This window comes from Tiliqua scincoides, chromosome 6 (assembly GCF_035046505.1).
Source record: "Tiliqua scincoides isolate rTilSci1 chromosome 6, rTilSci1.hap2, whole genome shotgun sequence".
NCBI classification, from domain to species: Eukaryota; Metazoa; Chordata; class Lepidosauria; order Squamata; family Scincidae; genus Tiliqua; species Tiliqua scincoides.
Window position 1 is genome coordinate 33,695,425 of NC_089826.1, and position 25,248 is coordinate 33,720,672.

At 42.0% G+C, this 25,248-nt stretch overlaps 1 protein-coding gene across 2 annotated transcripts in view; it reads right to left on the reverse strand.

Annotated features, from left to right (window-relative positions):
• SCLT1 (sodium channel and clathrin linker 1) overlaps positions 1–25,248 on the reverse strand; it is an 85,457-nt gene that overhangs the window by 22,355 nt on the left and 37,854 nt on the right. For both annotated transcript variants that reach the window (XM_066631601.1, XM_066631600.1), the window contains 7 exons: positions 22,283–22,373; positions 22,052–22,143; positions 19,945–20,122; positions 15,673–15,771; positions 10,169–10,240; positions 8,020–8,094; positions 2,218–2,363 (listed from right to left, as the gene is read on the reverse strand). In XM_066631601.1, coding sequence (XP_066487698.1) covers positions 2,218–2,363; positions 8,020–8,094; positions 10,169–10,240; positions 15,673–15,771; positions 19,945–20,122; positions 22,052–22,143; positions 22,283–22,373 — 753 coding nt within the window. The remainder of the gene's footprint in view (positions 1–2,217; positions 2,364–8,019; positions 8,095–10,168; positions 10,241–15,672; positions 15,772–19,944; positions 20,123–22,051; positions 22,144–22,282; positions 22,374–25,248) is intronic.

Sequence of the window (25,248 nt, forward strand, 5' to 3'; positions counted from 1 at the left end):
CTGCGTCTTACAGGCACAAAGAGGACTAAGAAGCAAGTCCTAACATGAAGTCAGTATAGAGGAAAGCAGAGCAAGAGAGTTAAAACTGCTTTCCCAGAGGGAAAGGGCTAGTTGAGAGGCATCTCACAAAGGTTAGCTGAGCAGCCCATGCTGGCTCAGCAGAATTTGATTGTGCTCAGGAAGATAAAGAGAAAAAGGTTGGAAAGGAAAGGGAAGCAGGGTGTTACCAATCCTGGATGCTGGCCAGTACAGTGGTTCTCTGAATGCTGGCCAGTACAGATGGCAGCCTGAGTGGGGGTGGCTTATCACAGCACCAGCTGGTTAAGCCATTTCTGCCTAATGTTGCATATATGCAATACCTGCGGGCCAGGCAAAAAATTAATGCTCCAGAAATGGGCAACAAGGCTTGAGGTGAGTCAAGAAGTGGGCAAAAGGTGAGTCAAGAATCAGTCAAAGAACATGACGGCCTATTGATCAGGGTTTTTCTGGACTTTTAACCTGTAGAATCTTATGGGATCTTTTGAGGAGTGAAGTAATTAAAGGATCTGGCTTTGCTATCCTCCAAAGAGGATCCCTTTAGTGTGCTGCCTTTATCTTTCACACCTAGTTGAGATGCGGTAGCTAGTTCAGGAGACCCACTGGCTCATTAACTTGCTTCCATTGAGTTTAGTTTTGGAGTTGGCGAGGACTATTAAAGTTGCGGATCTTCTTATGTTTTGTTAAACTTATTTTCCCCAAATTCTAGAGCCTTTAGGACAGGGCTTTTCAAACTGGGGCATCACGACGCCCCAGCCTGCAGGCCCTGGCCCCTGCCCCCTTAAGGGGCGGGGCAGCCTGGAGGCCGGGAGGAGGCAGCGGCGCGATCCCCAGAATCGCGCCACTCAGGGGGGCTGCAGGGGCTTGGGTACATGTACCCAAGCCCCTGAAGCCTCCCGGGTGTGTGGGGAGCCTTGCATGACCTGCAGCAGGGATTCCCACAGCAGTCCGCATCTACTTTCACTGCTGCGGTGAGCCCTGCTGCAGGTCGTGCCGGGCTTCCCACAGCCCCCCTGAGCGGCATGATCCTGGGAATTGCGCCACTGCCTTCCCCCACCCCTGCTGCCTCCCCCCTCCTGCCCACACAAGAACTTAGTGGCTCTCAATCTCTCCCAGAGAGTTTGAGAACCACTGCTTTAGGAGGTAGATATGATCGTAAGGGCTCAGACAGTAAATTTGTTCATTTGAATTTTGGAGCATTGAATTTTGGAGCAATTTTGGAGCATTGGAGATTGATTACCCAGTGAATAAAAAATGTGGCCCTGCTGAGGCCTCTTGCCATCAGTCATATTACTGGCTTGGCTTGTGCTCTCCTGGTATTATATATGCATGCAGCATATATTCAGCATATGTGCATATCTTGAAACAGAAAGAAATGGAAAGACTTACCAGGTAACATTGTAGGAATTAATTATAGAAACTATTAATAAGTAGTGAAATGGGGAGTGGTTCAACCCTAAACAACTCCTATTAAAGACTGAATATGAAGAAAGTATCATAATCTGATTCACAAGTTCACAATTATGAACACTGTGGGACATGAATTATTCTGTAACTACCAAGTTCACAAGTAACACTAATGGTTTAATTCATTATCTACAAAGAGGGAATGTTTAAACTACTTCCTACTTCAACATGGCTTCTGACCCTGCTTGGCTTTTCAGGAATTGGGCCCTTGTCTCCCCCACTGGACAAGCTATCCTCAAAACTCAGCAGACCTTTAGAATTGGACACTAATGCTATGGGGGGAGAGCAATCACAGCACATGGTCCTGTGTTCTTTTGTCACCTTTTGACTTTTTTGTTGACAGCCACTGTTCGTGAAGCAGAGAAGGAAATAGAACTGCAAGCACACCTATAGCTGAATCTGCAGATTTCAGCTAAAAAATACATGAGCACAGAAAAAAAAGACTCTTGATCAAATACCATATGCCACATTGCAGCTTAGAGGAATTCTTCTTACTCAGCTGCATTATCTGTCTTTTCCTTAATAAAAGGTATAAAAGATTGCCCACTCTACTCAAAACTATGATATAATTATTTAACAAGGCATGTGTTAATAATATTGATGTGATGGACATAAAAAAGAACAAGCAACGAAAGTCTCAATTCATGAGACTTTTCAGAGAACAGTTACTCAGTGAAAGCCAGTACTAGTTTGCAGTGCACAGCAGTTACTTACTTCCTTTCCAGTTGTCTAATTTTGTTTTGTGCTGTTTGCAGACTAAGCTGAAGATCATCTTTTGCACGTTCAGCAATCAGACACCTCTGGTGAAGTTCTTCCAGTTTTCTACGATCACCTTCATTTCCTCTGCCTTCTTGGTACATCTGATTAAGAAGTTTGCACAAAATCTCATTGGTGTTTTTCCCCCCTCCCAATTACTTTGTCCACCTTAGTTTAATTTTAATAAAAGAATAACATAAAAATAAAAAAAAAATAAATGGGGATTGCCACCATCAATATCTCCTTCCAAGGGAGACCTACCCAATACCTACTCTACTATCTTCGATTATTCGATTTCATTATTAGAAACATAGAAAACGGGCTTGTGACAGATGTGAGGACCACACAGTGACTTGCCTGCCTGATGCAAAGGTTGTGGACATCACTTCCTGTCTAGACAGGCTGGTGCTGGGGAGAAGGTAGCAGTTGTGGCACATGTTGGCACAAACAACATGGGCAAGTGTAGCTGGGAGGTCCTGGAGGCAAAATTTAGGCTATTGGCTAGGAAGCTGAAAGCCAGGACCCCTAAGGTAGCATTCTCGGAATGCTACCTGTTCCACGCACAAGGCCAGCTAGGCAGGTGGAGATCATGTGTGGATGAGACGGTGGTGCAGGGAGGAAGAGTTTAGATTCATTAAGCACTGGGGAACGTTTTGGGACAAGCAGGATCTGTACAAGAGGGATGGGCTTCACATGAACCAGAAAAGAACCAGACTGCTGGCGCATAATATTAAAAAGGTGGAAGAGCAGCTTTTAAACGGACCCCTGGGGGACAGGAGCGGAGGGGCATCCGTTTCGGAACTCCTTATCCCGATGGGACGAGGACGGGGAGGTTAGAGAACAACCAGGTAAAGGCAGAGTAGAAGAAATTGGGTATGGTAGCATGATGGGATGTAGACTAGATGGGCTCATGGTCTGATCCAGCGGGGTTGTTCTTATGTTTTTATCTTTCAGACGTAAAGTAAAGGCTGTCCTGTTTAGTTGACTCTATGGTTCAGATTTATGCTGTAATGATTAGATTATAATTATCTGTTTTCTGCGGTTATATTTACTGTTTGTAATGACTTGGACAACTGGTATTTTACTGCTGCTTTGAGATACTGGTTTTTTAATCAGCTGCTCTTGAATTTATACTGCTGTTACATTTTTGTTTCAATTGTGTTTGTCTTCTTGTGACCCGCCTTGAAAGCCACCAGATGGAAGGAAGTCAGCATTAAAAAAACAAAACAAAAAAAAGATTAATAAATTGCTCACAGTTTTGTATCCTTCAAATAAAATCCAAAACATTATTATTTTGTTCATGCTCCTAGTGAATAACCTTAAGGAATAGTTACAACCATTTCCCTGAGCCTTATGCCTTTCAAACTGATTGGAACAGCATAGAAAATTGCTGTGCCAGCACATTTTGGTATGAAAGAATAGGAGACCAAAGTAAATCATTTCTCCTTCAAATGTTAAAAATATTATATACCGGATATATGTTTATTGGTCAATTGCCTCTAGAGATAACAACACATAACCCAACCAAGCTTTCAAATCAAAGAAGTAACTTTGTGGGCCTTGCCAATATGTTCTATAACAGGGGCGCTCACACTTTTTTGGCTGGAGAGCTACTTTGAAACTCAGCAAGGCCCAGAGATCTACCAGAGTTTTTTTACAATGTTCGCACCATCATAACATATAACATTTATGTGTACAATGTATGTTGGTGTACCTTGCATAAACGCATGAGCCAATATTGCACAACACAACATAATTGACTATAAACATTTTTTGTAATTACTTGAGTTTGCTTTGATGACTTGCACTGAAGTGAATCAGCCAAGGATGCATAGTCCGGACAGTAGCTGCTGACAGCTTATGAACTACTCTTGTTGAAAAGTAGTATATAAGGCAGTTTACATAGTGAAATAAATCAATAAAGATAAAAAATCAGGCTTTGGCAGTTTCCCTGGTTCAGGGCTAAGCAATACACAGTGCCTCCAGTGAATTCTTTTGCTTCATAGTAGTATATTTGCTGGCATTTCAACATAATAGCATTTGCCATAACAGAATTAGATGTGTTGGGGTCAACCTTATGCATGTCTACTCAGAAGTAAGTCCCATTAGAGTCAGTGGGGCTTACTCCTGTGTAAATGTGGACAGAATTGCAACCTCAGAGCCCAACCCTATGGTGTCTCCTCAGAAGTAAGTCCCATGCTAGTCAATGGGGCTTACTCTCGGGTAAGTGAGGAGAGGACCACAGCCTCAGAGGCAGATCTACTCAGAAGCAAGCCCCATCCGAGTCAACGGGGCTACTCCCAGGTAAGGAGTGTGGCCAGGACTGCAGCCGCACCCACCCTGGCACGCCAGGACCGCCCTCCCTGCCCCACACCGCGCCGCCTCCCGGGCTCCCCTTACCTGTCCCCAGTGAGGGGGTCTCGGCGGTGCCTCCGGCGGCGCTTGCCCTCCCGCCGGCCGCAGCCTCACAGTGCCCGGCGCCCGAGGTGGGGACGGCAGCGCCTGCGCAGGGCAGCAGCAGCAACCAGAGCATATTGTGTCCAATACAATACGGGGCGTATTGTGTCCAATACAATGCCCCGCACGGGGCAGCAGCAGCAACCAGAGCCACGGCCACGGGCCCGCGCCGCCGCCCCCGTACCTATTCAAAGTACCGTGCTTGGGTGGCCAATAGGAACGCTTCACTACTGAGCATGCGCAGTGGCGGTGGCTGAAGCTCAGCATCTGCAAGGAAGGGGCAACCTTCACATTTGACAGCCAAGCAAAATGAGTTGATCGTGGAGCCCTTAATCTATAGGCTAGAGTAGACTGAGGGGTCCGCGATTGACTCATTTTGCCTCGCGATCTACTGGTAGCTCGCGAGCGACGTGTTGAGTACCCCTGTTCTGTAAGAACATAAGAACATCAGCTCCACTAGATCAGGCCATAGGCCCATCTAGTCCAGCTTCCTGTATCTCACAGCGGCCCACCAAATGCCCCAAGGAGCACACCAGATAACAAGAGACCTGCATCCTGGTGCCCTCCCTTGCATTTGGCATTCTGACATAGCCCATTTCTAAAATCAGGAGGTTGCACATACCCATTATGGCTTGTAAACCACAATGGATTTTTCCTCCAGAAACTTGTCCAATCCCCTTTTAAAGGCATCTAGGCCAGATGCCATCACCACATGCTGTAGCAAGGAGTTCCACAGACCAACTACACGCTGAGTAAAGAAATATTTTCTTTTGACTGTCCTAACTCTCCCAAAACTCAATTTTAGTGGATGTCCCCTGGTTCTGGTGTTATGTGAGAGTGTAAAGAGCATCACTCTATCCACTTTATCCTTCCTGTGCATAAGTTTGTATGTCTCAATCATGTCCCTCCTCAGGCATCTCTTTTCTAGGCTGAAGAGGCCCAAACGCTGTAGCCTTTCCTCATAAGGAAGGTTTAGTTGCTCTTTTGCACCTTTTCCATTTCCACTATGTCCTTGTTCAGATGTGGCTACCAGAACTGGACACAATACTGGACACAATATATATAAAAAAAATACTCCAGGTGTGGCCTTACCATTGATTTGTACAACGGCATTATAATATTAGCCATTGTGTTCTCAATACCTTTTCTAATGATCCCAAGCATAGAATTGGCATTTTTTACTGCCGCCGCACATTGGGTCGACACTTTCATCGACCTGTCTACCACCACCCCAAGATCTCTCTCCTGATCTGTCACAGACAGCTCAGAACCCATTAGCCTATATGTGAAGTTTTGATTTTTTTGCCCCAATGACCATGACGTTACACTTACACTGAAACGCATCTGCCATTTTGCTGCCCATTCTGCCAGTTTGGAGAGATCCTTCTGGAGCTCCTCACAATCGCTTCTGGTCTTCACCACTCAGAAAAGTTTGGTGTTGTCTGCAAACTTAGCCACCTCACTGCTCACCCCTGTCTCCAGGTCCTTTAGAAACAGGTTGAAAAGCACTGGTCCCAGGACAGATCTTTGAGGCACACCGATTTTCACCTCTCTCCATTGTGAAAATTGCCCATTGACCCACTCTTTGTTTCCTGGTCTTCAACCAGGTCTCAATCCAGAAGAGGACCTGCCCTCTAATTCCCTGACTGTGGAGTTTTTTCAGTAGCCTTTGGTGAGGGACTATGTCGAATGCCTTCTGAAAGTCCAGATACATAATGTCCACAGGTTCTCCCGCATCCACATGCCTGTTGACCTTTACAAAGAATTCTATAAGGTTCGTGAGACAAGACTTACCCTTACAGAAGCCATGCTGATTCTCTCTCAGCAATTCTCTCTGATTCTCTCTCTCTCGTCTATGTGATTTGAGATCCTATCTTTGATGAGGCATTCCACCATCTTACCTGGTATAGATGTTAGGCTGACCGACCTATAGTTTCCCGGGTCCCCCCTCTTTCCCTTTTTAAAGATCAGTGTGACATTTGCTATCCTCCAATCCTCTGGTACTGTGGCCATTTTGAGGGACAAGTTGCATATTTTAGTCAACTTCATTCTTCAATTCCTTAATAACTCTTGGGTGGATGCCATCAGGGCCTGGTGAGTTATTGATCTTTAATTTATCAATGAGGTTTGAAACATCTTCTCTTTTCACCTCTATCTGACTTAATTCCTTGGTCAGGAGAGGTTGTTCGAGCAGCAGTATCTGCCCGAGGTCTTCTGCCGTGAAGACAAATGCAAAGAACTCATTTAATTTCTCTGCCATCTCTAAGTCTCCTTTTATCTCCCCTTTCCCTCCCTCATCATCCAGAGGGCCAACTGCTTCTCTGGCGGGTTTCCTGCTTCTAACATATTTGAAGAAGCTTTTATTATTCCCCTTAATGTTGCTGGCCATGTGTTCCTCATAGTCTCCCGTATCACCTTCTTACATTTCTTTTGCCACAGTTTATGTTCCTTTTTAGTCTCCTCATTAGGGCAAGACCTCCATTTACGGAAGGAAGCTTCCTTGCCCTTTACGGCCTCTCTAACTTGGCTGGTTAGCCATGTGGGTACCCTCCTGGACTTAGCCGGGCCCTTCTTCCTTTGCGGTATACACTTCTGCTGGGCCTCTATTACTGTTGTTTTAAGCAGCCTCCATGCACTCTGGAGAGACCTCCCCTACTTAAGACCTATAAAACCTCCCCTACTTAAGATCAGATTACGTTCCAGGGGTTGGTTTGCAAATTGTTTTGTTCTTAAGTCCAACATCACTATTATCAGTAGCGAACATGTCAAATATGAGAAAATGTACCTACAGTACAGTACTCTATATGGTGTGACCTTACCTTAAGTCGGTTAATAGAGCTTGTTGGGACTGCTCTATTATGTTAAATTATTTATTATGTTTAAATTATTATAAATTTTATAAAACATAAAACATAAATTAAATATTATGTTAAATATTTAACCTAAATATTAGGTTAAATTGTTTTTAATCTGTTTTTAATATGTTGTAAGCCGCCCTGGGTCCCTTTCGGGGAGAAGGGCGGGATATAAATAAAGTTTATTATTATTATTGGGACTGGCTGGAATAAGATGGGGAATGTTTGGGAATGAGCCCTAATGCCATCTATGGACAGATGGCCATGCAGGTTTGTATCTTGAAAGAATTTCTATACCTTAAGTAGGGGAGCTTCTGTATATGATATGGCAAGAGTTAAGTTTCCATGGGCATATAAACCCATAAAAAAACTAGCTCAGGTGTTGCCACATATATAAGCTTAATACAAACTACTACACAAAGATGGCATAATTGAAAATAAGTCTTACCTTCTCAAGTTCTTCTTCCACTGCTTGCCTTTCTCTAACAGCCCGCTCAATTTGACTCTGTTTTTCTCCAAATTCCTACCAAGGAATCAAAGGATATGTGTTTTTTAAAAAGTCAGGAAACACATACAATTGTAAATGTACTTGGGAAGTAATTCCAGAATAAATGAGTAACAGGCACTGACGAGTGAAATCTTCAATGTATGAAGCATGCACAACCTTCACCCATTTTACCCACTAGTTTTATTCTTCAGTGTCATACCTTATACCTCCAAAATAAGAAGGTCCTGCATTACAGGGAATGTAGTCTTGGTTAAGTAGCACCACAATGACAACAGATTTTGAAATACCTCTGGCAACGTTTCTAGTAGTTCACTACAATGCACTTTATCCTGGGTTGAGTGACAGCTATTTTAGCTAATGGGAACAGTGCTTTCTAGTCAATTGATGTCAGTTTCCTTTAATGAGGTCTTCTATAGCACTGTTTCAGAAAGTGCTCAGCTTTTCAGGGACAGATACCTAGCGTTAATGGAGATATTACTGCAATAAACCATACCACATAAATATCTTCTTATATAGGATTGATCATCCAAATGATTTCCCCCACACATACATACTGAAAAGTAAGTAATCTGGCACAAAACAACTCCAGAACCTTCATTATAGTACACTAACTTGACACTCCCAATTTTCTGTATGGGTATAAAATACAGAATAGAAATGAGTTCTAAGAAATTTCTTGCAGACTAACATGGTAAATGATGGAGACTGTTTTCACAAATGATGGTTAATTTGTTTTCTGCATTTCTCACAGCTGTTAATTGAATGAGTAAGCTACAATGATTATCGTATACATCAGTGGTGGACCTCCCTTTGAGGCACACCGGGCAAAGGTCTGCGATGGTGCCTCCCCCACTCACCTGGAGTGAAATGGAGCTTCATGTGGCTCCAGGACCGGAGAAGCCATCTGAGGCTTCCTTGTAGTCTTAAACTGTGCTTCTGGCAAATCTGAAACTGTGCTTCCGGCAAGTTTCCAACCACACCTCAGACAGCTTCCTGCATGGTCCATGGTGTGCAAGGCTCCATGCCCAGGGCATTTGCCCCGTTCAGTGAATGGCAGGTCTGCTGCTGGTATACATTTGATTTTAAAATGTCTGTCTTCTGCTCCTTTATGGTAACAACTGATGCATTCAGTGTCAAAAGGCACTCTTAAGTAGCACTTGTAAAAATATCTCAAGAAGCTGCTTGTACTGAGAGTCTGCTTTCCTTGCATCCATGACTGCTTCTTCCTCATCTCATGGTTCATATTCTTATAGGGCTCTACAGCCCAATTCTAACCTGCAGTAGAAGAGCAGGCCTGCCCCATATCCAGAGTGTGGCTCAGCCCAGGGCAAGGGGAATTCAGTCCCCTTACCCTGGGTAATGCCACTGCAGCCCCAATGGGGCTATTTGGATCTGTGCCACCACATATCTGAACAGTCCAGGGTTGCTCCTGTTGCTCAGGGCTGGGGTTAGGATCTGGCACAAGTGCTGAATCCTGATCCCACTCCCACTCAGCTGCAACCTGCCAACTGGCCCACCCTCCCTCCCTGGAATGCCTCCTTCCCACCTTTCCCAAGCCCCTTCACCAGCCTGCCTTAGCCAACACAGTCTTACTGTTCAGCCTCCTGAGCTCATGTCAGCCTCCAGGGGCCAGCACACACCTGTGCATCAGCCTCCCTCCTTGCACGATGGTGCCAAAGAGCATTAAGGCACTTTCACAACTTCTCTGGCAAGGGACTTACACCGGCCCATCTATGGGTCAGGATTGCGCCCTCAATCTTGCCGTATTCATGCTGAATAGGGCATGATCCAACTAAAAACACAGGCAGTTTAAATTATATTTATTTCAGTGGGATAGGTGAGAATATCTGTTTAATGTTGCCAATGCAATCTATAAAACATAGCAATATTCAATTGCAGGTGGATTATGCCTTTATAATTTTGCTTCTTCCTGTATGTACAAATCAAAATGGGGGGGGGGGGAGATTGATTTATGAAAAAACTGGTACTTTTCCAGAAGCTAAACAAGCAAATTTTTTAACATTACCTGAATTACGATTTATTTTTAATTATGAAAAGCAGTTTCACATTTTAAAATATGTATACATACTATTGTCAGTGCTGCAAGTTCTTCTTTTAATCGAGAAATCTGTATATTGTTCCTTTTCCTTTCATTTTCTACCTATGTTAACAAATAAATCATATATATTATTCAATATGCAATGGCTAGTTTTTTCAGTTATACAATGTACATTTATTAAGGTTAGAATAAGCATATAGAACTGCATTAGAGAAGGTGAGAAGTCAAGGGATTACAATCTAGATAAAAAATTATGTACTGCAATGCTAATACAGCAATACCTGAGATAGTGCAGGGGATACGTTCTCTAAAAGTTGAGTGCTGTATTAAACAACACTACTGGAGATATAGCTGATCTAATTAGTAGGAAATGGGTACTAACTGGCCCAGAATGCACAGCCTTCACTGATTAGAATAGCTGCCGATCAAACCAGAGCAAAGAGCATTGTAATGAATCAGTGCTAAAGGAAGCCACATTATTGAAGTTATGATCGTATGACCTATATTTCATTCCTGAATGTCTTCATGTTGAATTTTGTGGTTTAGGGCGCAATTCTAACTGCGCCCTAGGCTGGCGTAAGTCCCTTGCGCTGGCCCAGGACGGTTGCAAACATGCCATAAAGCACCTTTGCACCTCTTGTGAGTTGGCTGTGCTGGCGCAGGGATGCACGCTGGCCCACAGAGGCTGCATCCAGCCTCTGCGCTGACTTGAGGAGGGAGGATTGCGTCGGCCAAGCTTGGGAGGCGTTCTGGGATGGGGGAGGGCAGGAGGAGGGCATTCCAGGGGGTGGGCGGGTGGGGAATGGGAGGCGGGGCTGGGATCCAGTTGTTAGGCTGTTAGATCCCAATGCTGTTCCCCGAGTAGCATGGAGCAGCTTGAAGTCACTCCATTCTCAGGGGGCGAAGTTAACACTCAGTGAAGCAGCAGGGAACCTTGGAGGGCTCCGGGGGGGGGGGAACTGCTAAATAGATGCATTTTCCAAGGACCTCAATAATGAGGTACTCTTTGTTGCCAAGAAGAAGGAACAAAGGCTGAGAGCCTGAACGGGGCAGTCTCTTGAAACGGTGGTTTCAGAGATTTTCCCCCCTATTGCTCTGTGCAGAATCACATCGTATCCCGGATGTCATCTTTGGAGACAATTTGGACAGCTGAGGAATCCCCCCCCACAGCCTAGATAAAACATGAAAGCGAACAAAGCCTTTAACTGTGAGTAACCAGTTCATTAAAAGGCTATAAAAAGAATTGCAACCAAGAGGTTGGAAGGAGGGAAAGACAACTGTAAGATTATTTACGTTGGCTTGCAGCCACCCAGAGGGGAAAAAGAGCGAATGTGGATTTAAAGAAGCCCCTGCTGGAGCAGGTTTTTTTTTTCTTTTTTGTAACAAGGATGATTGGAAGAAAAGTAAATAAGGGAAGATAAAGGATCACCATGTTGGAATGGTATGCATTCCATTGCATTGTTAAAGTTATTTAACAATCTTTAAAGGATGCAATAACTTTCACTTCCGTTTTTGCCGCAAAAGGCTTGACTCAGGCCTGAACAATTAAAGGTATACTAACTTAATTTGACAGTGTTATAAACTTGAATTGGATTACTGACCCACCCCTTTTGGATATAAAAACTTTATAAGATTTTTATAAGATCTTATATTTATATCTTCCAGATATAAGATAAATAAGATATAAGAGATAAATAAGATAAATAAATAAGATAAATAAGATCTTATAAATTTATATTTATAAGATTTATAAGATCTTGTCTTATTGTCTTATAAGATCTTGATAAGATTTATAAGATCTTGTCAAAGATTATCTTTGACAAGAAGGGATGCAAGATAATAAGAACTGGATGACTCTAACTGTGGGAATGTTTGAACACTGATATTGACTTGAAGTGGATTATTGACTTATTCCTTTTAGATATAAAATTTGGGAAATAGCCTTACAAGAAGATGAAGCAAGATAAAGAGACTTGGTTGATTCTTTAATTGTTGGACCATTTTGTTTTTCTTTTTTATAGCCAGAGTTATATCGGCTTGATTTGATACTGATAAGAATGACATCAAAAAATTTAAAGGATGTTAGTGAAAGCCAGACCTCATTAATGGATATGTTGTGAGAATTCAGAAGTGAAATGAAGCAAGAGGTTGGAAAACTATCTGAACAAATGAGGCAAATAAATTCCTCCCTGACAAACAGACAAACAAAGAAAAGTATGGAGGGGATGGAAAAAAGAATGGACCAAATGTCAGATGAAACTAAAGAATTGGAGATTTTTGTAATGAGACAGGAGATGGAAAAAGCAGCATTTATTATTAGAAAGAATTTTCAAGAAGCAAAAAGAGGGAACTCTCAGAGAAAGAGAGCACGTCCTTTCAAGAAGAAGAAGAATGGATTAAATTCAAAAAGAATAAAATGGAGAAAACGGAAAAAGAAAAGACAGGGATCAAGAAATCAAGAGAGTTAAGAAGGAGTAGGAGGAGCAGTGGGAGGAGTAAGAAGGAAAATATCAACAAGACAGAGAACAAAGAAAATACTAAGACAGGAAGTGAAAATGGCTGAATAACAAGTGGAAATTTTTTTGTAGATATTAATGGATTGAATTCTCCTCAGAAGTGAGGAGTATTCCATTAATTATGTCAAATCAAAGCAGATGTAAATGAGAACAAAGTTGGAACACAAATATTAAAATAATTAAAGAGGTATTAAGACAATTAAAGCTGTATCTTCTAAAGAGAATTTATATACATTGTTTTATAGATGATATTTAATTCCAGAGGAAGTAGCAAAAATGTACCCTGGGTCACCAAATAACTGTTAGATATGCAAAAAGATTGAGGGAATTCTTTATTATATGTGGTGGATATGTGGAAAGTAAAGAAATAATGGAAAATGATATATATTGTTACAAGAGATATTGAATTGTGTAGGACCATTCAAACCGGAAATATTCCTCTTAACTGTGATATCAGAAATTGAAGACCAAAATAAGAAACATTTTATTATACGTACATATCAGTATAGCAGCAAGAATGTTGTATGTGCAAAATTTGAAGCCTTTTTATGACTGGATAAATAATTTTAGTTAAATAATATTGATTGTTTAGTTAAATCGTTAATTAGTATAATGACAAATATGATAATTTTTGTATCAATATTTTTCTTTTTAGTCATTGTTGATTTCTTTTTTGGATTAAGACATTTTGTAATCTATGGCCAGTATCCTCATGTGTAACCTATATAGTCCCAACCCTAAGTTTAACCCATTTTCCTTATCTGTATCTGTAATAAATAAACAAACTTTGCACACACGAAGTCACTCCATTCTCCTTGGACTTGTGCCACCTCCTGTGGTGGTGCAAGTCTGAGGAGACCCATTGGGGCTGTGGTGGCTTACCAGGGGGTAAGGGCTGGCATACCCGGGGGACAGCCCTTGCCTCTGGCTGAGCTGCCCCTGGCCCCTATCTTGCGCTGGATACAGTGCAGGCCTCCTGGCCTGCCTGTTCCAGTATAAGGTAGGATTGCGCTGCACATATTTCTTTTCTTTTCTAAATATGAACATTGGTCTGCTTATGAGCCAAAGAAACAGCATACTAAACCATCTTGCTTTGTTGTGTCAAAGCTGAGTTAATGGGAAGGGACAACAACAAGTCAAAGAACAATAAAGCAGAAGTCACTGGAGGAACTACATGCCTGAAGGTAAGGAAGATAAGCCACTGTGCAGCTACCAAAATCCAATCTCCTTAGAAGGCATCTGGTGTGAAGGATGATACGCTGGACCACCACACTTGACCAAATGGTTAACTATTGCCCCAATGATGACAAAGATAAGGCAATGGAAAGCAAAAGACAAGGTCTTGGAGAAGGAGGATAAAAGCAGGGAGTTTGAAAGTTGAACAGGTGAAACTTTCTACAATATCTTGGAGAATCCAAATGTGTAAGACAGAACCCCACTTCGCATCTGAATTCATTGACTCGCCATCAGTAGAAAACATTTGGAAACTATCAAACAAATTTGAAGAGTGAGAATTTATGTGCACATGTAATCAATAAACATGGCACTGTGCCTTATCCCCAACTCAATCGCTGGGCTAAATTCCCATAACTTGCATTATACAGTATTCCTTGATTGGAAACACTTCGAAAATGTCAATGACAATATTGACTTCAGAAGGAAACACTCTTCTTCTTTTTCAAGATAATCTTGTTCCTCTAGTAAAGTTTTTTAGAACTTGGCTTTTGGGGGGGGGGAGGTGGGGGTAAAAATTCACAATTTCATGTATTTATTAGATGAGAAGGCAGGTATCTTAGTCTAACACTAAAATTTAGCATATTGTGTAAGTCCAACTGTGCAAATGCACAATAGTTTGGATCCTGGAAGGAAAATATATGTGAGAATTTTTCTGTGAATGCTTAAGGGCAGAATCTTAACTAGGTCTACTCAGAAGAAAGTCCGATTTTGTTCAATGGGGTTTACTCTCAGGAAAGTGCGTTTAGGATTACAGCCTAAGAGTTATTATAGTGTTATAACTTGTAGTGGTTGCACAAGCTGTTTCACAAGCAGATTATGTTTGAATTTAGTTTTCCTAACGCAATGCTCTATTGATCCAACCTGGAATGTATGTGTGGATACACCTCCCCCATACACCAACCCCATGGGTTGCCTAATTTGCAACCTAGTCCAAAGGACTAAAAGTAACTTATATGCACTGGTTTGGAAAGAAAGAAATAGTTGAAAATTAAGACAATTTGGTACAAATAAAATAGGCTGGTTCAGACGTCATGCAGAACCAGTCTATTTCTGGTGCCATGCAATGTCCCCTAGATTTGGGCATGTGCACCTTCCTCCTCTCCCTCCCCCCCACCCATCCATGCATTAGAAAAGGAAGGATTCTTTTTGTGATATTGTTCTAGAACAAGCTAGGACTAACAGTGATATCCAAATCTGGTGAATCCAGGTTTTTGCTAAACAGTTTGCAAGTCTCTGAAGCTACCGCTGGCTTGCAAAATTCTGTTGGAACAAGCCAGGTTTGGCTGTTACAGTACAGTACATCTGGTTTGTTCTAAGTTAGAATTGGATATAGAATCCTTTCTTTTCTCATGGGCGGGGGAAGGGGATTGTACCCACAAACATGTCTGTGGGCACAAGCCTAACCAGGTATACTCAGAAGTAAGTCCTATTGTGTTCAATGGGACTTACTCCCAGGAAAGTGAGGTTAGGCTTGCAGACTATGGTGATTAACAACAATATGGCCAGGGGAGTTGCTTGAAACCAGTTAAAAAGCATGGTCCTAAGTCACATGTGAACCAGGATATTATTTATTTGGAGGAACAAGTCTTCCTGTTTCAATCTCAATCATCAAATGTGGTTATTTAGTTCTGCTAACACTAAGCAGCTACACAAAAAAAACAACATAACTGATTGAGATCAATTTCAGATGTATACAATAATGTACTTATTAACGTGTTGATAATATTGATGCATTTAAGTCTAAGGAATGGTGAAAGAACATGTACTAAAATGGCAACTCACTTCTTTTTTAGTTCTTGAAGCAGCCTCTTGAAGAAGTTGAGAAAATGCTTCTTTCATATTTTCAATTTTCTCGTCTTTCTGTTTCTCATTTAGCATTGCCTAGGGCAAAATAAAACATCAATTTCATTAAACTAATCTTCCTGTAGGGCAGTGGTTCTCAAACTCACAGGGACTTTGAGCTTCACAGTAAGTCCTTGAGGGGGTGGGGGGGGAGGCAGCGATGCGATTGTCAGGATCATGTTGCTTTGGAGGGGTGCAGGGAGCTTGGCTAGACTCACCACAGCTGACAGCAGCTTTCCAGAGGTGCAGGAAGCCCTGCACCAGCCTCTGCAGGGCTCCCCAACATGCAGAGACTGTGAAAATAACAATTGCGACCCACTTCTGGTTTCGCAATCACAAAGCAGAAGTGTGGGTTGCAAAAGTTAGTTTTATATTCTCCGCATGTTGGGGAGCCCTGTGGAGCCTGGCATGGGGCTCCCTGAGCCCCTGGAAGGCGGCTGTCGGCCAACAGCTGTGGTGAGTGCAGCCAAGCCCCTGCGCCCCCCCAAAGCGATGTGATCGCTGCCACCCCCTCTCCCCACCCCTTAAGGGGGCAGAAGTCAGGGCTCTCTGGCCGGGGCATCACAATGCCCCAATTTGAGAATCACTGCTGTAAGGACAAAACAGGCCGCAATCCTGGGTAATAAGCATATAAGACTTGCACGTTGTCTGATAAGCAGGTGGTCTCCTTACTGTCTCCAAAATACTGTTATTCAATACATATGTTGGAAAACTTTTGAGATCTTCCAAATGAGGATTAGTTCCCTGAATCTGGATTTACATAAGATAATGGGTGCTGTGAATTTTCTCCATTATCAGTAAACTTTTTGCAATGATACCATGGGAGATACCAAAAAGGGAGCTCAGCATATATTTAGATTCTGGGCCAGGATAAATTCAGCAGGAAGTGTTCAGGTTTGCTAAAGTTGTTTTGGTTTAAGATCTGAACATGTGTTGAAGCCATTCATAAGATCAGAGGTTCCCAAATTACAGCCCATAGGCAACATCTGGTCTACTGAGTGAACCTAGTGGCATTAACAAAAGAACATAAGAAGAGCCCCACTGGATCAGGCCAAAGGCACATCTACTCCAGCTTCCTGTATCTCAGAGTGTCCCACCAGATGCCTCAGGGAGCACACAAGACAACAAGATTCCTGCATCCTGGTGTCACTCCCTTGCACCTGGCATTCTGAGGCAGCTTACTTAGAAACCAGGAGGTTGCACATAGTAATCATGGTTTGTAACCTGGGATTTACTTTTCTTCTAGAAACCTGATCAATCCCCCTTTAAAGTCACCCAAGCCAGATGCCATCACCACATCCATACCATAAGTATAGCATTATACTTGCAAACAGCCTCCCTGTTCCTTCCCCATGTCTGCCTTCCACCACACACTTTCTTCTTCCTACTGGATGAAATAACTGCTGAGCTGGGTTGCTCTTGCTAAAAGCTTAACTGAAAGAGACATTCAGCCAGCAGTCCTGCAGCTACGAGTATTGTAAATATTTTTTCTTCTATTACAAACATTTTTAGAGTTATGTACAAAACGTATGTATTGTTTTCTATAATTGACCTACTCTGGTCCACCTTAGGAACAAGACTGAGTGATGTGGCCCTGGCAACTGAAAGTTTGGGAATCCCTGCATAAGACCACAATCCTTTTCCTAAAAGAAACGCATTAGAGAGGTCTCAGATAGCATCATTACTTTACAATAGCTTCTGTTACTTTTTCTGGTTGTAAAGAAGTACTTTTGGGGGATGTTTTAGTATTACACAGAAGTTACTTCTGCCCCTGCCACAGCTGACAAGGCCAGTCTGAATAACTTTCTTTAAACCACAATAGTAACACAAATATCTAATAACTTGGATTGTTCAGTCAATCTTTGCATCTTTCCTCTCCCTTGCTGTGTAAGTTCACTAACTTCTGACCCTGCCTTCTCTGCTCAGCTCTCCTCTCACATGCACACTGTTGTACGTAAAGAGTGAAATGGATCATCTTTTTTGCTTCATATTTTCTCAGTTTAGAGCAAGGGTGTCCAAAGTTTATGGCAGGAGGGTTGCATCATCTCTCTGACACTGTGTCAGGTGCCAGGGGAAAAAAGAATTAATTTACATTTAAAATTTGAATAAATTTACATAAGTTTACATAAATGAATATATTAAAGATGAACTTATATGAATGAATGAACGTCTTGCAATAGCTCAAGGCCTATAAAGGCCTTGTACAAAGCAAGGCTGGCCTTTCCTTTGCTGTGAAACAGCAAGTAGTGGAGGGAACACTCATCCCACAGCTCATGCGAGAGGTCAAACAGTTGCCCTCATGCTGAGAGTAGTTGTGTCGGGCCAGTGCAGGCTCCAACATCTCTCTGGAGGGCCAGAGGCTCATTGAAGACTGGGGGTTCCCTGAGGGCCGCATTGAGAAGCCTTGAGGGCTGCAAGTGGTCCCAGGGCCAGAGTTCTTCATTTGGATTGTCAACGTACAAGCACATCAAGGTCTGGATGTGCACTGTTTACAAAATGAAATATATCAATGTCACTCTTTTAAATGCATGTTAAATTATGAGTAACTTGCAAGCTCCAATTGTTCTAAAAGAGTTTTCTGTCACTAAAGTGCTGCTGTCTATCCTTAAAGCTACAGTACTTATTATTGCCAGAATAATTCAGAGTTACAAAAAAACTATGTTAGCCTTATGAAAAATATACCATTTTTAATGTCATCAATCACAAAAATATGTGAATTATGATTGAATTTTTTTAAAATTCTAAATAAGAAATGTTCTAACTTTACAGTGGATGTTGTAAAGCAGATATCAAACCTAGCCTGTACTGCGGACCTGGTACTGCTTGCAGAACCTCTTTACCAGGCCCATGTGATAATAAGGCTCTCCTAGGGCTGCCCTTTCAGCAGTGCTGCTTCTACTGAGGTGTCACTTCGCAGGACACCTCTCAGCAGCTGAGCTGTGAAGTGATTTATTTATTTACATTTTTATACTGCTCTTCCTCCAAAGAGCTCAGGGCGGTTTACACAGCTGCTCCTCCCCTCCTTCTTGTCCTCACAACAACCCTGTGAGGTAGGTGAGGCTGAGAGAAAGTGACTGGCCCAAGGTCAGCCAGGAAGCTTTGTGGCTGAGGGGAGATTTGAACCTGGATCATCCAGGTCTAAGTCCACTTCCCAAACCACTACACTACCCTGGCTCTCAGTGATGCCTCGGCAGAAGAGGCACTGCTGAAAGGGGCGGCATGTGATAATTGGGCTCCCCAGTGTGATAATTGGACTTTGCTACATCTTGAAAATACAATCAAGAATTGCATACAGTAGCTCCCCCCCCCCCACATCCACAGGGGCTATGTTCCAAGATCTACCATGGATGCCCAAAATGACAGATAGTAGCAGACCCTATATACAATAGCTATTTGCAGATGGCAGTCTCTAAGAACCAGAGGCGTCCTGCCTGAGTGACGGGCTGGTTGGCTGCTTCCATGTTTATAGCAGTCAAAGAGCCTTCAGGCTGGATGGAACCATCAAGTGAGGTACTACTTGAGGTGGAAGGAATAACTCTGCATTTTAAAAAAAATATTTTTTGATCCACTGATAACTGAAATGGAGAATATAGGAGTCATGGCTACGGCGAGGGGGCTACTGTATTTTCTTTCATTTGCAACTAACAAGTTTGTATATGAGAACAAAGTGCTTTTTTCTGGGCATCATCTGCTTCATGACATCACTTCCTGCTTCATGACATTACTTCTGGCCCTCAGCAGGCATCACAAATGCTAGTCCGCTTATGAAACAAATTTCACACCCCTGCTCTCAAAGAACATCTCTGAAATATGAAACATCACAAGCCTTTTTCAGTGAAGTAAAATGTTTAGGGTAAATGTATGTAAATGAATGTAAAATGTTTAGGGAACTGTAGAGATTGTGCTCAGTCCTTCCAAAGCAGGTTGCTCAGCTGGAAATCTGAATTATGCCTGGTGGAACAGAATTCACATTTTTTCAGAAGTGCATGAACAAGAAAGGCTCACCAATGAAGCTGTTAAACAATTGTTAATTGCATTGCAATCTTGACAGCATGAGATTATAAATCAGCAGAATTTTTATGATTCATAGGTATTTTAAAGACCTGTAATTCCAGTTTTAGAAAAAAACTGTTACTTTATCAAATGGTTGTTACTTAATCAAATTGTATAATATTCAGATATCCAAAAATGTGCTCTTAGTGCACTGCTCACCTTACTCTTTTGCAGATTTGCTTCTTCTAGGAATTGCACGCTGTCACGGACCTTTGCTATAGCATTCAATTTCTGCCCTTCGATTTCAGCACACTTTGTTACCAGCTCTTTGATTTGGTCTTCTAGGTTTGTTCTTTCTGTTCTTAGCTGTTTAGATTCTTGGGCAGCTACTGATAACCTTCATAACAGAGCAAAGGAAAATCAATTAACTGAAGTTGAAAAATAATGGTTGGCAGATCTTGCAAACAAGTTTTCACAGAGCATTCAGGGACTGGGGGGGGGGGGAGGAATCCAACAGGTTTAACACAAAGTAAACAGATGTTAAGAAGAACAATAGTTTACATTATAGTTGGCTGACTGCTTGTATTACTGAACATTTGTTCAAGATTTTTTTTTTCTATTAGCAGAGAGATTTATCAAGGCAAGTGACAAACATCTGAGAGCTAAATAACTGAATAGAGGACCTGGACACACAATGGTAAAGTAACATCTTTCCCTAGTAAGAAAACGGAATATTTGAAAATGTACTTCAGCACCTATGCAAATGTCCATGTTAAGACTCTTACTAAAACCAACATTCTCTGAGAAACTATTCAAAGAATAGGTGCCAGACAATTTTATTACTTAAAAGGCTGACAGTCCAATCCTATCCTTTCCCTTGCCTGAGTGGTGCAGCCATGTTGAAAAGGCAGTGGAGGGCAGAGTGGGAGGCTTTGGAGGGGAAAGGAGATTTAAATCCTCTTTCCCCTCCATAAGGCTCCCACCCCACAATGTGTTTCCTTGAACCTGTACCAGCAATTTTCCAATGCAAATCCAAGGGGAGAAAGGGGGCAGGGAGACTGGTGCCAGAGGGGCTAGGATCTGGCATGTGCCATTACTGAGAGAATCCAACCCCTCCTGCAGCCTACCTGCCCTTCCTGACTAGTTTTGCTCCCTCCCCACTGCCTTACCTTCCTCAACAAGCGGCTGATGCTCTGATGACATGCGCAGGAAGGTTCTGAACTTCCGGCACTCTAGAAGCATTCCAGAAGCTACCCAGTGCACTGCTACAGTACGTTTTTCAGCACTCGGTGCCAGCAGAACACACATTCTGCGGGCAGCAAGGAGACTAAGCCATAAGAAAGACTCGTGTGCAATTCAAATATCATAGCAAACTACAGCTTGGGCTAATGGTAGTTTTGAACCCAAACTGTGGCTTCATCTTCACATGTACCGCAGGCATATTGTTGTTTAGAGAAGCTTGTCTACTTTTGTTTTCCATCATCTCACTTTCCATCATCATCACTTTCATAAATGTAGAACATGGAGGCTGGCTGTAACTATGGTTTTAAGCTCAGATATCACGGAAAGTCATGATCAGCAGAAACTATGCTTTTTAATTCCATTTTGCAGGCTGATCACAAAGCAAGGTCTCTGTTTGGGTTCACTTCAGATGATCTTCCAAACAATAGCAGGTGAAGCCCATGGGTCATTTTTAGACATCCATGCAATGATCTGGAGCAGGGGTCTCCAAACCCTGGCCCGGGGGCCAGAAGCAGCCCGTGGCCAGCCTCTGATCCCCTGAGAGACTCTGGCCCAGTTGCCCAAACACAACCGGAGTTATGCTTGTGGGGTGGGGGAATGGGGGTCAATTTAAGTGTGTGCTTTATTTCTTAGGCTGTGTTGGTGCTTGGAGAAATCCTGGGCATTTGCACCCATTCATTTATTCATTCATCTAAGTTCCATCTCTAATGTATTTATTAAAATTTTATTATTTAATGTTTTTTTCCGGCCCTCGATATTGTACCAGATATTTGATGCAGCCCTTAGGCCAAAAAGTTTAGAGACTCCTGATCTGGAGAATTACCTGAAATGCCTGTAGAATTTAGTAGATTCCACAGCACTTCTCATGGTTTGGCTCAGAATCTTAGGGTTTTGTTTCTTTTTCCCTCATACAGTGCTAAGTATAAACCTTGGATAAACTCTCCAAATAGACTATATTTGAGGTGATATGATCATGATTATGCAGCAGAAAATTATTTAAAGAGGAAAAGTTAGCTTTCTCTCAACTCTGCTTCTTATGATTTCAAAATCTCAATCACTAACACATCCTTGCTTTATACTCTACCTTGTCTCTAGTTGTTTTATGCTGGATTGCAACTGCTGCAAGAGTTTATCTGATGCTTCCTCTCTTTCCTGAGAACGGATCAGATCTTCTTCCTGAAAGCAACAGAAATAATTCAAAAACTTATGAGAGTTTTGCTTTAATAGATCAGATAACAGAAACCAACAAAATGAAGAAAAATTAATTCTTTCAGTCTGCAACCAGATAAATAATGCCAACTTTGCTTTGATATACCTTTCTTCCTATCTGGGCCTGAAGGTCCTCTGTTAATCTGGTCATTTCATCAACCTTAGCAGCTGCTGTTCTCAAGTCCAATTTGAATTGTCTGCATGTATAAACATAATAATTTTTAGTTCATTACATTTACCTGATTGCAAAAATACCTAAGCAATTCTTTAATGCTATCAATCATGGCATTTGCATCTTAATAGCAATTCTCTCATGAATAGATGATTCAGCCCTTACTAATTTTGTTTTTGAACAAAAAAATTTTGAACAAAACTGTTCAACAAAAAAGGAATTATTTTATGTTCAAATCTCTCTTGCTTGGTATGTTAACAGCTGGTATGATTGCTCCTGAAAACTGCTTCTTCATGGTAAGGTTCTGCATGGGTACCATAGAGTATATAAGCAGCCTGCCTTGTAGGCTACTGTTCTTGAGTTTATTGTTCTGTTCACACTAGGGGGCTCATGCATGCAGAAGTGATAGTATGAAATTTTTGTACAGGGAAATTTGAATGGAATTCTGACTTAGCTTTACATGAGCATGTTGCATTACACAAGACATCACACATTAAACTGACAGTTCATTGTTGCACAAATCTTTCCAAGCGCAGCCACGCAATTACTCCAAGACAGCACAGAGACTTTCCATACACTGAGTCGCCACACTATGTGAAGAAGTTCTACAGAAGCTGTTTCCAGCAGTAACACTCTGACATCTGAAACAACTTTGTTCTCTGCCAAGAACAGCATACATAGGGCATGACAAAGTGATGCATACTCTTTTCTGTTACCAACAGCTACAGGAATCATTGGCCTTCTGCAAACATATACTGTTGATACTTGAATCTTTAAAAGATTTTTTTCATAGTTAACACAGGCCTTGCCAGAGTTATGTGTTTGCACAAAGAACTACACTTCCATTTACAGAAGCTTCTTACTTATGTACATATGAGCTACAGATGGAGTTGGTTGGGTCTTATGTCTCTGAAAATGCACAAATATCGCAGGGCCCTAAAGTCCTCAGCTCCATTAAAGTGCACACACATGCTCTTCTTTCTGCCCCAAGCATCTTCATATTTAGTATCCCCGTGGCTATAATAATGGGTTACTATTTTCAGCACTGCTGAGTTGCTTCGACAGAACCTAAAGCCCTCAAGGCCTAGAAGGTATGCATGCTCCACTAATTTTCTCTTGGTTCCTTGTGGCTTTCCTAGCTTGTTGGAAGTGTGAACAAAACACCTGATGGACAAAACCACAGAAGCTAATGTGTTTGTAAGTAGGGGAGCATCCATACAGCTAAAGCTTTCAGCCATGCAGTAAGCCACTATGCGCCTCTATTGCATTAGACAGGAACATTACACTAAAATACGTATTTGAAATATTTATTTAGTCTCATTCATTGCTCTTACACAAAGATAAGCCTCTAAGGCAATGACAATCAATTATTTATGCTAGTGTTTTCCTGAATGATACAAGAGAATATTTGCAGTTTCAACTTCAAGTGTAATTTTACAATGGATCTAAAACCAACGATAGCACAAAAGGACTGCAAAACATAACCATTCTATACAAAAGGCTGTTTAATTATTCTTTTCATGGTTTGCTTAAGACTACATAAAACTTCATATTTGGGTCACTCATGTATACAAAGCAAAACAATAGAGAACCCAGGAATAACTAGCTCATTATAAGATTAGACAGCTGAGCAAAGTATGTTCTGTTTTCAACATACTACATTGACACTGAAGTCATAATTTCAGAAAACAAAAAGTGTGGTTGTGTGCCTGTAATGGTGATTGGGGTACCCTCTGTGCACATTTGCTACCACCAGTGCCTCAAGTTCTATTAAGCAATTCCACTCCTACTCTGAGCACACACAACTCTAACAGAGAAAAAGTCTTAAGGCTAACTAGTTCTACTACCTACACTCTAAACTGGTTCCATCTCAATGTTCTGAGTGACAAGGCCGTCAGTGGCTGATGACAGGTCTATGGGGACACTTCCCAAAGGTTCAACTCATTTTTATGCTCTTACCCCGTGAAGGTCTCACACCAATCATATTTTCCCCAATTATGCTGAGACATGCCTGGTCAGCTCATACTCTTGACCAATCAGAACAGTTGCACGTACCCCTCATACATGGCACGATCTCATCCTTTTGCACCTGTGTGTTATCTGCTCGTGCTTCTCCTTTTTCCCTTGTTCCCAAGGCCATTTGCTCTTCTCAAGCTCCATTTCTAAGTTAACCTCCTCCTTCCCTTCCTGCTAGTTAGCCCTCCAAAGCACCAGCATTCTGCATAGCTGGTACATCAAAGGGCATTCAACCTCTTTTCACATCATGCTCCTTATATGTTGTTGTCCATATCAAAGAACTCATCCCTTGGTTACATTGTCAGCTTCTACATAGCTTTCTAATAATTCTATAACCTTTTAAAATATAGTACATTCCCATAATTTGCATTGACAGGGATGGGACTGCTCTTGTATCCTTCATAAACCACAAGCAATGTATAGATTGTTTGTGGTTTATGAAGAATACAAGAGCAATCTCATCCCTATCAATGCAAATTGCCACACATCCACCTTTTTTTTCCTACAAGTATGACTTCAGTGTCAATGTAGTATGCTGAAAATGGAACATATACATATGCCAGTAGATATACAACACACACACTTTGGGTGTACCCAAAGATTACATGGAGTGCAACTCTGTTGATGGAAGTTTCTCTCTCAAGTGGTAAGAATGTTGCACTCTTCCAATGACCACCCATGAGGCCAACTCAAGCACATGCCTCAGATGGTAGATTGGTGAGGGCAGTGCCCATTTCTGCCCACCAATTTGCCTCCACTGTTCCTCCTCCTCTGTCTGCTCTCTGAATTGAAATGGAAGAGGACATAAAAGAAGAGGATGTGTGGAGAGGAGGAGCATAATGAACTAGAACATTGGAGTGAGAGGAGCAGAGGTTGGCCCATCA